The sequence below is a fragment of the Tinamus guttatus genome, unplaced genomic scaffold, assembly GCF_059628265.1.
Source record: "Tinamus guttatus ecotype Peru unplaced genomic scaffold, ASM5962826v1 Tinamus_guttatus_pri_ptg000287l, whole genome shotgun sequence".
Taxonomy (NCBI): domain Eukaryota; kingdom Metazoa; phylum Chordata; class Aves; order Tinamiformes; family Tinamidae; genus Tinamus; species Tinamus guttatus.
The window spans coordinates 7776421-7788541 of NW_028288821.1; the positions used below are offsets into that span (position 1 = coordinate 7776421).

Below are 12121 nucleotides of genomic sequence, written 5' to 3' on the forward strand. Positions count from 1 at the left end.
ACGATCGGGGATGTTTGATGAAACTGACTGTGGTTTGCTTTTGGAACACAAGTTCATATACTGTGCAGTGGTATCAAAGAATGGCTTTTGTTGTTCTGATTTTTATACAAGATTTTTTTTTCCATATGCTAGTATCTTTTCATCTTTTTTTTCCTTTTCTTTTTTTCTTTTTTGCTTTTCTCTTCTTTTCCTTTCTTTTCATTTTTCTTCCTTTCTTTCCTTTTTTTCTATTCCTTTCCTTCTTATTTCTATTTCTTTTCTATTTTCTTATCTCCTTTTCCCTTCTTTTGTCTTTCAAGCAAAGCAAGAATATTTCAGTGATGGTTTGCATTGTTGTGAGTCTCAGAGTCTTCCATAAGGCACTGAAGGAAAAAAATCAGTTTTTCCTATTAAAAGTTCATTGCACCATCATCAATGCGTGTCATGCCTGACAACTTGGAGAGAATATGACGGGCTCAGGTGGTTTGAATCCATGAAGTAGCCACATTCTCTGCTGCTTCTCCTCTTGCATGCTGCCAGAAGTGAGGATCTACAATGAAAATACAGAGATTTTTTTTTTTCCTCAGCGTGGGAGCCTTCTGTTTGAAGATAATGAACCACTTTCAATAAGAAAAGAGTAAAAAGCACTAGCTGTCCAAAGCCTAAAAGCAGAACTACCTGGTGTCCGGCCTCTCTTCCCTTCTTTTTCAGCAGTGCCCAGAATGGGGTGCCCTTGAGCATCCCTATAATGCAAATATTTATCCTGCTGACCCTAGCAAATACACTAGTTTTAAACAGGTTTTGCAAGTATCTAGTGAACTTCTTGGACAGTAACTTGCCGAAGTGGCCAAAAGTCCCAGGAAAGCTGCAGCGGAGCCTCCCGTCAGGAGGCAGCGCTGGGCGTCGGGACGCGCTCGTGTGGCCTCTGCTCCGGGCAGAGGACGCAGCTGGCAACTAACACCATTAACAAGGCTGTTTTTAGTGGTTTTGTTGTGCTTTAGAAATCACAACTTCTACTGTAGGAGTTTTTGGAGACTTTCTTAAAGCACTTACCTGGCTTGAATATAGCTTAAAAAAATAAATACAGCAGAAGGAGGTCACAAGTGAAAGGGCTGCGAACTCTGAGTTACAGCAATATTTATAGGAATTAATGAAATATTTTGATTCTGGGAACCACTGATATCAACCTTTGGAGACAGGAGTTATTCACAGAGTACAAAGCTCATCATCACTGTTTGCAGTATAGGCTGGCAGCAAGCTTACTTACTTCTATTCAGGAAAGAGATTTAAATAACTTATATGCTGCACAGTGTAGGAAAGAGAGAGCCACCAGACTATTTTTGAAAGCTATTTTACAGCTTTCCACTAATGCATATAACAAATATCACACACAGATTAAAAAAAAAAATGAAAAAAAAGAAAAAAAAAGAAAAAGAAGTATTTTATTTCACTGGACCTTAATCATACCCCTAGATTTTAACACTTTCTGTTCCATACACGTTGTAGCCTTCTCTGTACGTAGCGTAATTCTGGGCACTGGTTGTGGGAACAGGTTTAAAGTTTTGTGTGTTCTTGGAGAGTTTCATTCGCTTGGACTCTGCCCGCGACTTGTAACAGAACTCGATTAGGGCAACCATCATGGCGAGCCCAAGGCCTCCAACAAGAATATAGAAAACCCCAGCGACATTGCTCAGGCTCAGAGCGCTCGTCTTGTCCTAAGAGAAACGAACCACTCGATTAGTTTTGCAGTGAGAAGAAGACAGGTAGATAAGAGGTTACTTTGCAGTTAGTCCTAGCTGGAATAACTAAACATACATGCTCACTTTCTGATAAAAAAAAAAAAAAAAAAAGAAACCCTATACTCCCTGCATCAAAATCAATCCAAGTGAGAGCAACCAGCCTTACCCATTGAGTTATCACTGTCAAATTCATTGATCAGAGTTACTCTCAGCTTTGCCCCTGGATAAGCTAGGGATTCGCATGAGGAGCAGCCCTGGCTCTCGCTGCCAGGTGGCCGAGGACACGTTTGCCCTGGGCTTTGCCAAGTCTGGAGCGGGCAGCGCAAACCCGCCTCTGGCTGGGCAGCGCTGGCACACGCAAAGGCGCCTGGCAAAGGCCCAAAGAGGCAAATAACCCAGACTCTGCAGAAGGACAGCATATAATAAATAAAGAAATAAACAAACACGACCATTGGACACTTGGTTTTGGTGAATGTAGAGAAAATAGAGACACTGCTAAACTTATCTACATTTTTTCATCGATTTACAAAAAAAAGAATTGAGGAAGATGGTCAGTTACTTTAAGGTCAAGCACCAGAGCCCTAGCTAAACTAGCACCTTCAATTACCAAGAGTGAGTGAATTACTGAATAAAAATAATCATTGTAACACCAAAAAAAAATTCTGGCTGGGGTGTACTTTCAATACATGACAGATGGGGAAGAAGGCTTTCATTTTTTAAAATAGGGTTTTGTAATCAGATTAAACAAAATTGTAACCATTTTGCTGCTGAATTGGATGCCTTGCTGCCTTTATTAGGGACCGTTTGTTCAAAGGGTCCTTATTGGAGCTGTAACACCCAGAGAATCTCCCTGGCTTTTGGGGAGGCAGATGCCAGCCCAGCCCGCAGTAAGAGTCTGTACTTACTGAAAACACCTACAGAGTCTCCAGGGATACCAAAACTTTCATATATTCAGAATGAAATAAGCTCTACCTTGTTTCGCAAGCAGTTTTAGCAGGCATGTTTTGCAGGCAGTTTTAGCAAACCCACAATACAAACTAAAGATATTCTTCACTTGCACTGTTTCAATTACATAGGTTCCTTTTGCAATTGCTGTGTATTCAGATTTCCTGCAATCCCAAATTTATCTTATGCAACAGCAACAAAATTGTGCCCCAAGCAAATTCCAGTCCAACTGAAATCAATGAATTTTATTATTGACTTTGATAGAGCTTGAAATGGTCCTCAGACATCAAGTAGCTGCTGCCAAATTATAATTTTATGTTTGAATAATTATAGAGAGTATTTCCAAAGGCAGTAGGGGAGTTAGGTACTCGGTTGTTAATGATTTCAATAGTAGCTGGATTTTTCCCTCCCCTTCCTGCTGCTGAAAATGTCCTTTACTCCAATAATTCTTTACTTTTCCACTGTTTTTTTTTTCCCTCAATAGCTCTCTATATAAAAAAAAAAAACCCAAACTTTTGTGTTTTTAAATGAATGGCATAAATAAATATTTCCTCTGAATTTAGTATTTACCTAGCAGGCTGATCTCACGTATGGAATTTCCACTGGGGTCTACACAATCACTAGCAACCACTACAGGGTCATGTGCTACGTCTGGCCAGAGTCATATATTTTGCTGTTTTTAGATGAAAACAGCAGCAACACCAATTGTAAACGGAGAGTAAGGTATTAAGATTCCCCAAGAGTTACAACACATCTGGCATGGAACAGAGTAATGCAGTAGCAAAATGGCTCAAAGCGCAATAAAAGGAACATCCAGTATTTATTGAATAAGTTATCAATAATATTTCTAACGTATTTTTAAATCAAATCTTAAAATGGGGCAGGAAGGATGTTTCTTACTTATCACGGTGATGTTGGTCCTGAAATTATCCACCCTTAACAAGTATGTGATTATCTTCCCAGCTGACATGTTTAGCACTAACTTACAATTTTGAAAGAAAAATGCATATGTTCTATAAAACTGTAAATTAAAAAAGGATGCTGGACTAAATAACACATATTGACTGTAAGGAAACTTCAAATTTAAATGAAGATACCACTCTTGAGGGCTTTTGGGGAATTCTTTTTTCCATGTTTTTCTAGCAAAATATTCAAGTAGTAAAACATATTTACAACTAAAATCTGTTACTGTAAAAGAAAAGCGCTGTCCTGTTCGAGGACTTAATTATTTTTCTATTCTTTTTTTCAACCTTCAGAATGTAAATATTAACTTTTGAAAGCCATTTTTTTGTATAAACAAACAGTGGGTCAAAATGTGATTTCTAATCAGTACAAAAAGACCTTCAGCGACTGACCTTACTTCCGGAGTCCTTGGCTCCACATTCACCCTTATCGTACCACCATTTGTTTTTCAGCTTGTCTAAGATGCCTTGTTCACTGAGTTTCAATACTGCAAGGTTTACAGGAGTTCTTCACGTGGGAAATAACATAAATAACATTATATTATGTTATTTTATGTTATTCAAGCTTTAAACTACTTTAAAACTATACAAAGCGATAAAGCAGGGTTCCTGGCCACAAAGTATTTACACTGCAGGCAACTGGATCATCCCCTTAAGTTAATGCTAGAGCAACGCTATATTACCAGGTCCTGCCCATATCGCTTTGAGTAATCGGCACTCACTGTTAAATGAAGGCGGTAGAAACAACACAACTCCAATTTCCCCTTTTGCAGCCGTGCAGGCGGCTCACAGTAGCTTTATGGATTGGCAGCAGTTTGATCCAGCAGGACCCTGTATTGCACTAACAGACAGCAACCCCAGCACGAGCAGTTGCGGCGGCCTCGCGGGCTGCACCTTACACCAGCAGAGAAGGGCATTTACCAACCATCACCTCTTCTTCACTCTCACACCTTCAAGGTGTGCCTTGACACACCTTCAAGGGTGTCCCCTTTCAGTTGCACCGTAACGTGTTACAGCAGAACTGAACGTCCCTGGTACCCCCACCTTGCTCTGTGAGCAACACGCAGGCGGATGCTTTTTTTCCCTTAGGGTTGCTGCATCCTGAACAATGCAGGAACTAGGGAAATACAGCAGTAAATAAACCAATGAAGACCTTAATGAAAGAAGTGAACTTGGAAACTATGGGCTAAGCTGCGCAGCATGTGCAGTGTCAGCAAGAGGAAGGGAGCTGGTGACTCTGCTGCTGCTGCTAAGAGGCTGCAAGCCCAGGGCAGGTCTACGTCTGCCGCATGCCCGTGGGCTCCTGGGGTAGGTTAGATTTACCCGGAACACGCAGCACAGTTTCGGCACGTGTCTCTGTGAGTTCAGCTCCTCTCCCCACCTCCTTGAGGCTGCGCAGGGCTGCGCAAGCCCTTGCCCGAGCTGGGTGGTACCATGAGCTGCAGGGGCTGCTGCCACTGACCCCTTGCAAGTTCCTGATGTGTTAGGAGAATTGGGGAAGTCTGGGGAGGCAGAGACCAGCTGGATGGTGGTGACACCCGTGTGGCCATTTCAGCACCGCGCGCGCTCTGTCCCTTCCCGGTGGGAAAGCCGACATCCCGGAACCCGTCCCAGGCTACATGTACTGCGTCTGCTGCCCTGCACGTGCAAGTTGGGACCATGAGTGCTGCTCTGAGGCTCGTGAGCTGCAGGAGTGTCTGTGCTACAGATGGACAACGTGGTTTGTGGTACAGGCTAAGACAGCGTTTTGTTATTTCCAGTTCCTTTTTGTGTGACTTCATTTCCAACTTCGTAATCAACTGTTAACTTGTTTATGGGACTAAGAGTGTCCGGCTGTCCTTGGAATGTAATGGTGGGGTTCTCACCTGGGATGTGCTGGTGGTGTCGCACCTTGGCACCGTCACAGTAGGGTCTTGATTACAGTGCTGCAGTCTCATCTTGGTGCACAGCAGTGTGGGTTTCACCCTGGCATGATGGTGGGATCTCACCTTGGCAGTGTGGTGATGCTTTCATACCTTGGGAGTATCAATGGCAGGATCCCAGCTTGGCAGAGTGATGGTGGTGGTCTCACCTCGGCAGTGCTCACAGGCACTGCGGTGTCTGTTCTGCAGTGCAAATCAATGCCAGGCAAGCAGACAAGCTGGAAGGCTACTTTAGCAATACTTTAGCAATATTCCAGTATCTCATTTTTTTTTTTTTTTGCTGGCCGTTTTAGTCACATGGGTTTACTTCAGTAGTGACACTTGGGTTCCACTTGACAGGATGCTCCTCTTCTTCATTGCTGCTGATGAGACAGGCTTTTTTCCCATTGAGATATAGGCTGTCAGCAAGCATACCTACAACTGCATTGTGTCATTAAGGACTCTCTAATTCCCACACGTATTTGTTTTAAGGACAACAATAACCATGTTTCAAAGGTTCCTGAGTTACCTAATGCAAAGGCTATAACTGGTGTGACCTGGTGTGGCCTTTAACTGCTTCACCAGGCAACACCAGCAGCCAGTGGAACACGACCCTGCACAGGGGTTTTGCTCCTGGGAGCCGCCCAGGCACTGGCAGCAGCAGCTCCTGCTGCGAGAGGCTCTTGCTCCGCATCCCTTCCCATGCAGCTGCCGTGGGATGGGGCCCGGAGACCCGAGGGCGCTGCAAGAGGCTCTGCATTATTTAGGCTAGTGCAATGCAAGTCACTGAAAGCCGAGTGCCGTCACCCTCTGTCACAAGCCCCAGCAGACACAGTGTTGTAGATTATTGCTCAGAGAACAGCTCCCTAATTTTAAAATTCATTTTAAAACTACCCAATTTGAGAGATTTTATGCAATACGTCTCTCCACTTTGAAAAGCATTATGCAGCTGAGAATACACAAACAATAGGGAGAAGGTTATAAACACCTTTTCCGCTATGTGCATATTTTATTGTGCAATTTTTCCCCTCCCCTCAGTCCTATTCCAAAAACTATTTTTAATTTGCATGCCTTTATAAAACCCATATGGAGTACAAAGAATTTGCATAACATCCAATACATTATAGATTAGCTTTCACAACATTATACAGTATTGGGAAATGAGGAAGCTTAACATGCTAATTAGGGTGTTGGTTTTTTTTTTAGCTAAGATTGTAGCTAATTGTGCACATGCAAGTGCCAAAAAAAAAAGTAAACTAAAATTATCTTAACTAAACAGATGGGAATTTGCCTAAACCAAGGTTTTCAATATAGTTTGTCAGGTCACTTTTTTCCATGTGACCTGCTGAAATAACTACTACTGTGCTTCAAAGCTGAGCAATGATTTGTTCTCATCCTCCTTGTCTATATAGTATGGAAAGCAGGGCAGGCCTGGGAATACGAGTTCACAGGAGTCTGCCTTGTGCTCCGGGCCCACATCTCTCTTAGACAGCTGAGCCGTCATCGTGACGGCGTATTCATGAGCCATGGGAGTTGTAAGTAATTCTGCTAGTCATGGATACTGATTTTATGCAGATGTTATGAGATGGGCAGACCATATAATATGTGCATAAGGAGGGAATATGGGAGGAAAGTTTGAAACGAAGCGGTTTCTGGTGCAAGCGTTTGTCTTCCTCGGCACAAGCCTATTCCCAGTCCCAGTTGCTCTCTTCCCGTGCAGGCAGGCAGGGCCTTGGCCGCTCGCCTGGGGACATGCCTGCGTTCCCTGACTCTGCTGTTCTGCTGGCACGGCTTGGGCAGCCGGGATGAATAAACAGAGTGGACGTGGGTGAAGGGCTCTCCTAACATGCTAGAAAAGGCTCTAATTTGTGCTTCACAGATGGAACACAAAATGCAGCTTGTTTGATCAAATTCCTAAGTAACAATTTTGTCTGCTTCTCAGAAATTAATTTGAGACCTCCTTACTATGCAAACTAGTCCCCCACGCAGTACAATTTTAGAAGCTGCATCCCTTCTGTACCTGCGAGAAGGTCAAATACTTCTGCTGGGCTGCTCCCACGGGCCCCACTTAAACACCTGACTGCGCTGAGGTGTGATTTGAACTTAGTTTAGGTCTGGTTTCTTCAGCTTTGGAATTCCCAGGCTAAGCAAATATATTGGAAAGGGAGACTGAGTGTCTGCTACATTTCAAGATCACTCGTCTCTGAACAGCTGCCTTGTTTGATTTAATAATCAGAATGAGCCACCCTTTGGCTGAGGAGCTTCTGGGGGTGCAAAAGGGCACTCCCAGACCTGGGCATTCTTCTGGCGGAGCGCTCTGCAGCGAACACATGCAGCATGCTCTGAATATCAGCTGAAGTGACTTGTCCACAGGAAGGCTGTGCCAGAGCCGGCTCCGAGCCGCCACGCCGGTGCCCGGGTCTGCAGGCCGCGACGGGGCAGCTCACAGCACAGTTCCTTCAGGTCCACTCTTACGGTCTCTGTCTCTCTACTTTAAAGCCTTATTTCACCATTTTACTGGAATAATTTTGTGCGTTCCAGACTCTTTTTTAATTAGGTTACTTTACTGTTCTTGTGCTGTATGGAATATTCTATGAGGTCCTTTCCACTTTCCCTAGTGCTTTCGGCTATTTTTCCTCTGACTTTTAATTTAGGATAGGATTCTTTTTCATCTTTCCCTCTGTGGCTTCCAGATCAGCTCTCTATTAGTTTTGTTGCTCTTATCAAAGTAAAATGTTCGGAGGTTTGAAGACTTGTGCTCTCCTGCTGATCTCTGTATTCCCAAGAACATGAGCTGAGGCAATTAGGATCAGGATGTCAACACCTGGTATGCTGCAGGTTGGTATTCTTGGCCCAAAACTTGCAGGATTTTTCTTCTTGACCATAAACAATTGTGTTTTTTTTTTTTTTTCTTGTGATCCACATTTAGTAGGATCCACATTTAGTAGGATCCATATTTAGTAGCTGTGGCTAACCAGGATCAATCACATGGTGTTTGTCTGGTTGGGCAGCTTAACAAACCTCAACTATGTTTTCAATGGTTAATATCACCACATAACTTGAAGATTCAAATCTAGGGAAGGGGCTTGAATAACCTAATACTGACTAATGCTGTTACTATGGGCAAGTTAACCCATTTGCTGTGACTGATTTATTTAAGAATCGAATGACTCTAGGAAGATTGGTACCAACCTATTATCACAGTCTTCGCTTTATCAAAGTCTCCTGAAAACATTACTTTACACTTGGGAAAGAGAAGCTTTTTAATTGATGTTTCAGCACATGCCTTTCTCTGTTCCTGTGTGGGAAGACCCCATGCTGGCCATATCACCTTTCCTTCTTTGGCTTCCAGTCACTGCAGCGCCAGCAGGGCTTCCTCCAAGCGCAGCCTGGCACGGCCTCGAGGGCTGGTTGCCCACTGCCCGGGCCGTGGCTTGCCCCAGAGTGTCACTCATGGGCCTTCCCTACCATCCCACAGTGTCACGCATGGGCCACCCCAGCCACCCCCACTGCCCGTCCATGCTGGCTGAACCCACGCAAAAGGATGGGGCTCACAGAGCAGAGCATTTCCAAAAATGCTGTGCATTCCCTCATTAAAATCAAGCCCTTGAAACAAGTCTCCAAAGCTTCCAGATAAATCAAAAAATCCCTGCCACTATCCCTGCTAAATGTAGGTGTCTCTGTAGCAATTCTTTGTTATGAAGGTGATCTTGCATAACATACAACATTGATTCCAGGTTGAGTATGCTCCCCCACGCTTACACATGAGATGATCCTTCAGAAAAAGACTTTTTTTTCCAGTGTTAGTTGAATATTTCCATCTATGTCATTGTCATGTGGGAAAGAGGCAATACAATGATCCAGAGCACACCAGCTCTACATTCTTATTTCTCTTCATCACACTTTTATCCCATTCAAGGGATTTCTTGTCCTGTCTCCTCTTGCCACAGTGGCTGAACAGCAGTTTCCCGTTAGTTGCAGTATTTCTTTCTCCTTGAAGAAAATCGAGGTCCTTATGATTTTTCTTTCCGGACGGATTTCTTTCAAAGCAGAGTAAAAGTAAATCAATCGTCAAAGAAATAGTTTTTCATCAAACCCAGGCATTACAAGGTATAGCTTTTGCTCCTCCTAAACTATAACACATTTTAATTTCATTAATAATTAGGTTCATTTCCATGATTTCCCTTGCACCTACATAACATAGATACTCCAACACAGAGATTTGATTTAGTGACCTCTCTGCAGCTCTTACCGGCTTAAGGAAGGCACTTGACAGCATGAAGTTCCACTTAAAACTGCGAAGGCTGGCAATTTGATCTCAGTTACTATCATGTTTATGTGCCAGCGCTGCAAACAATCCACTTAGCTGAATAGATGCTGACCACAGCTGAAGAGCTGGAGCAGGTTCTTGGAAAAAGGGCTGTTCATTTATCAAAAGAACATCCAGTTCACAAATCTTGCCAGAAAAGCTCCGTTTTCCAGCAACGAGAGATCAGACATCCTGACGGCAGCGGCTCCGCCGTATGTAGCTGCTCCCTGTCCGTCTGTCCATCTGTCTCCTGACCATGGCACTTCCAGCACCTCACCCTCTGATCCTTGGACTTTTGTCATCTGCCCGTAACCAGTGCTTGAGTGGCATTCATGCTATTCAGTGCAAACTCCAGGCAATACTGCAGTTATGTTTATTACTTGCAATCAATAAAGATTTAAGTGGCGATTGGAGCAGCTTTGGATAATTCATATCCCATTCTATACTCTAATGAATGTAATATAAATGTTATACCCAAAAATGATCATTGCCAAGGAGAGCAAATGAACGCTGCAGATAGCAGCACATTGTTCCCCTCAAAGCAGATGAACCATTGCTCAGAATTAATTTAGAATTTTTATGCACAATCTTTCACAAAAAGAGATCTACACAAAAAGGCAGAACAATTAGGGCTCCTTAAAACAGTAATGAGTTCCTTGAGCTGAAGCTGCTGGGGATAGATTGGCAAAAGGGCTTTCCTGGGCCCCTCCGGAAGGTGATGGGGTGAAGGTTACTTGGCACCTTCTGCCCTCTGGATTTTATAGACCATGAACTTAGCCCTCCACCCATCACCACTCAGTTCCCGATGTTTTGCAGAGTTTTTGGTGCACAGGGCACATTTGTATTTTGTCAGCACAGTTGCTTGCAGCATCTTTCTGGGGGTAAGAGGTGAGGAAGTCACCCAAAGGTTTGAAGGAAGCCCAGAATCAGGTCACTACGGAGACCTCTACACTGGTCTTGAAAAATTCCTTTCTCCACTTGGTCCATGAGCGAGAGGCTCGGAAGAAGAGGCAAAAACTTCCAGAACAGAGCACACAACCCAAGAGACAGGAGACCTGTCTCCCTTTGGCTCCAGAGCTGGACGTGAAGGTGATGGAGTCTGCTGAGGAAATGGAGGTGTGCGATACAGGTGATAACAGCACTCGCTGGCGCCACGGTGAAATGCAAGAGCACGGAGCGCCGCTGTCACCGCAGCAGCCACGGGCAGCTAAAGGCAGCAAAAAAGGGATTTTTTGCCCCAGATCTCTTTTTCACCCTGTCAGTCGGGGGGGAAAAAAAAAAAAAAAAAGGGAAGCAGAGCTTTAACTAAAGCATCTAAGAAAAGAAAAACTTCGTAGTGACCAGCATGATGCAGCCTGCCAGGGGGTGTTGATTCTGGAAGGAATTACCAGCTTTCCTGGGGAGCTGCTCGTTCCCACTTCACTACGTACGTGCAATTGGGGCCAGCACAGTTCTGCAGATTGCCTGTTACAGGACTATAAATATCAAGACGAACCAACTGCTCAGCAGAGATTTGAGGGAGTAGAAAGACCCTCAGCACCTGGCTCTGGTGGAGGAAGGGGCTGCTGTGCCAAGACCTGGGTGCCCATGTCCAGAGCACTGGGCTGGGAGGGGTGTTTGCTGTCCAGCACAGAGACACAAAGTTAACTCGGTGAAGCTAAGAAGTTTGCCCAGTGGCAACAGGGCTCGTGGTCACAGGCAGACAACAGCTTGCCCCAACATGGTGCATGTGGCTGGCAGCAGCAGCTCACTGCAAACAGCTCTGCCTTAACGGCAAAAGCTCAAACTTCCCAATATCCTGATTGTTGCGTTTTCCACACCAGGAAATCAGAATAGTAACTACCATGCCCTTTCTTTTTCTTCTCAATGGTGCAACACTACACGCCAGAGAACGGTGCTTGGAGAAGTCCTGTGGAAGCACAGAGGCACATCACGAGGGATGCGGCATTCGCACAAAAGCTGTTTGTGCTGTTGTGTCCCCTGGCACCGGCCATTAGGGGTGCATTAGGGTAGGCAAAACCAGACAGCCAAAGGCACCCTTGGGCTGTGGCTGCGTCACACTGCAACACTGCAGAACAGCTGTAAATTTGGTTCAATATCTGGCTCGGCAAGGTTTATGACTGATTTGTGGTATCAGAGCAAAACACGGCCACAGGAGGGTTCTGGCAAATCGAGCCCTCTGAAGATTGCTAGATTAATGAAGAGTGACATCCTCTCTCCGAGTTAACATGCAACACTTGCAAAGCAAGAGAAACTGTGATCAAAAGCTACATCCTCTGCAAAGGG

At 44.4% G+C, this 12121-nt stretch overlaps 1 protein-coding gene across 4 annotated transcripts in view; it reads right to left on the minus strand.

The window, feature by feature from the left end:
* Positions 1–275: 275 nt before the first annotated feature.
* The window catches only part of GRIA3 (glutamate ionotropic receptor AMPA type subunit 3), a 139925-nt gene continuing 128079 nt past the window's right edge, over positions 276–12121 (minus strand). The window contains exons 14-16 of one of the 4 annotated variants that reach the window (XM_088527570.1): positions 4019–4133; positions 1447–1694; positions 276–529 (exon numbers count right to left, since the gene is read on the minus strand). In XM_088527570.1, the coding sequence (XP_088383696.1) occupies positions 1449–1694; positions 4019–4133 (361 nt within the window). In that variant the 3' untranslated portion in view covers positions 276–529; positions 1447–1448. Of the gene's footprint in view, positions 530–1435; positions 1695–4018; positions 4134–12121 lie in introns of those variants that run through there. The other 3 variants (XM_088527569.1, XM_088527571.1, XR_015913545.1) reach the window with 3 other exon arrangements.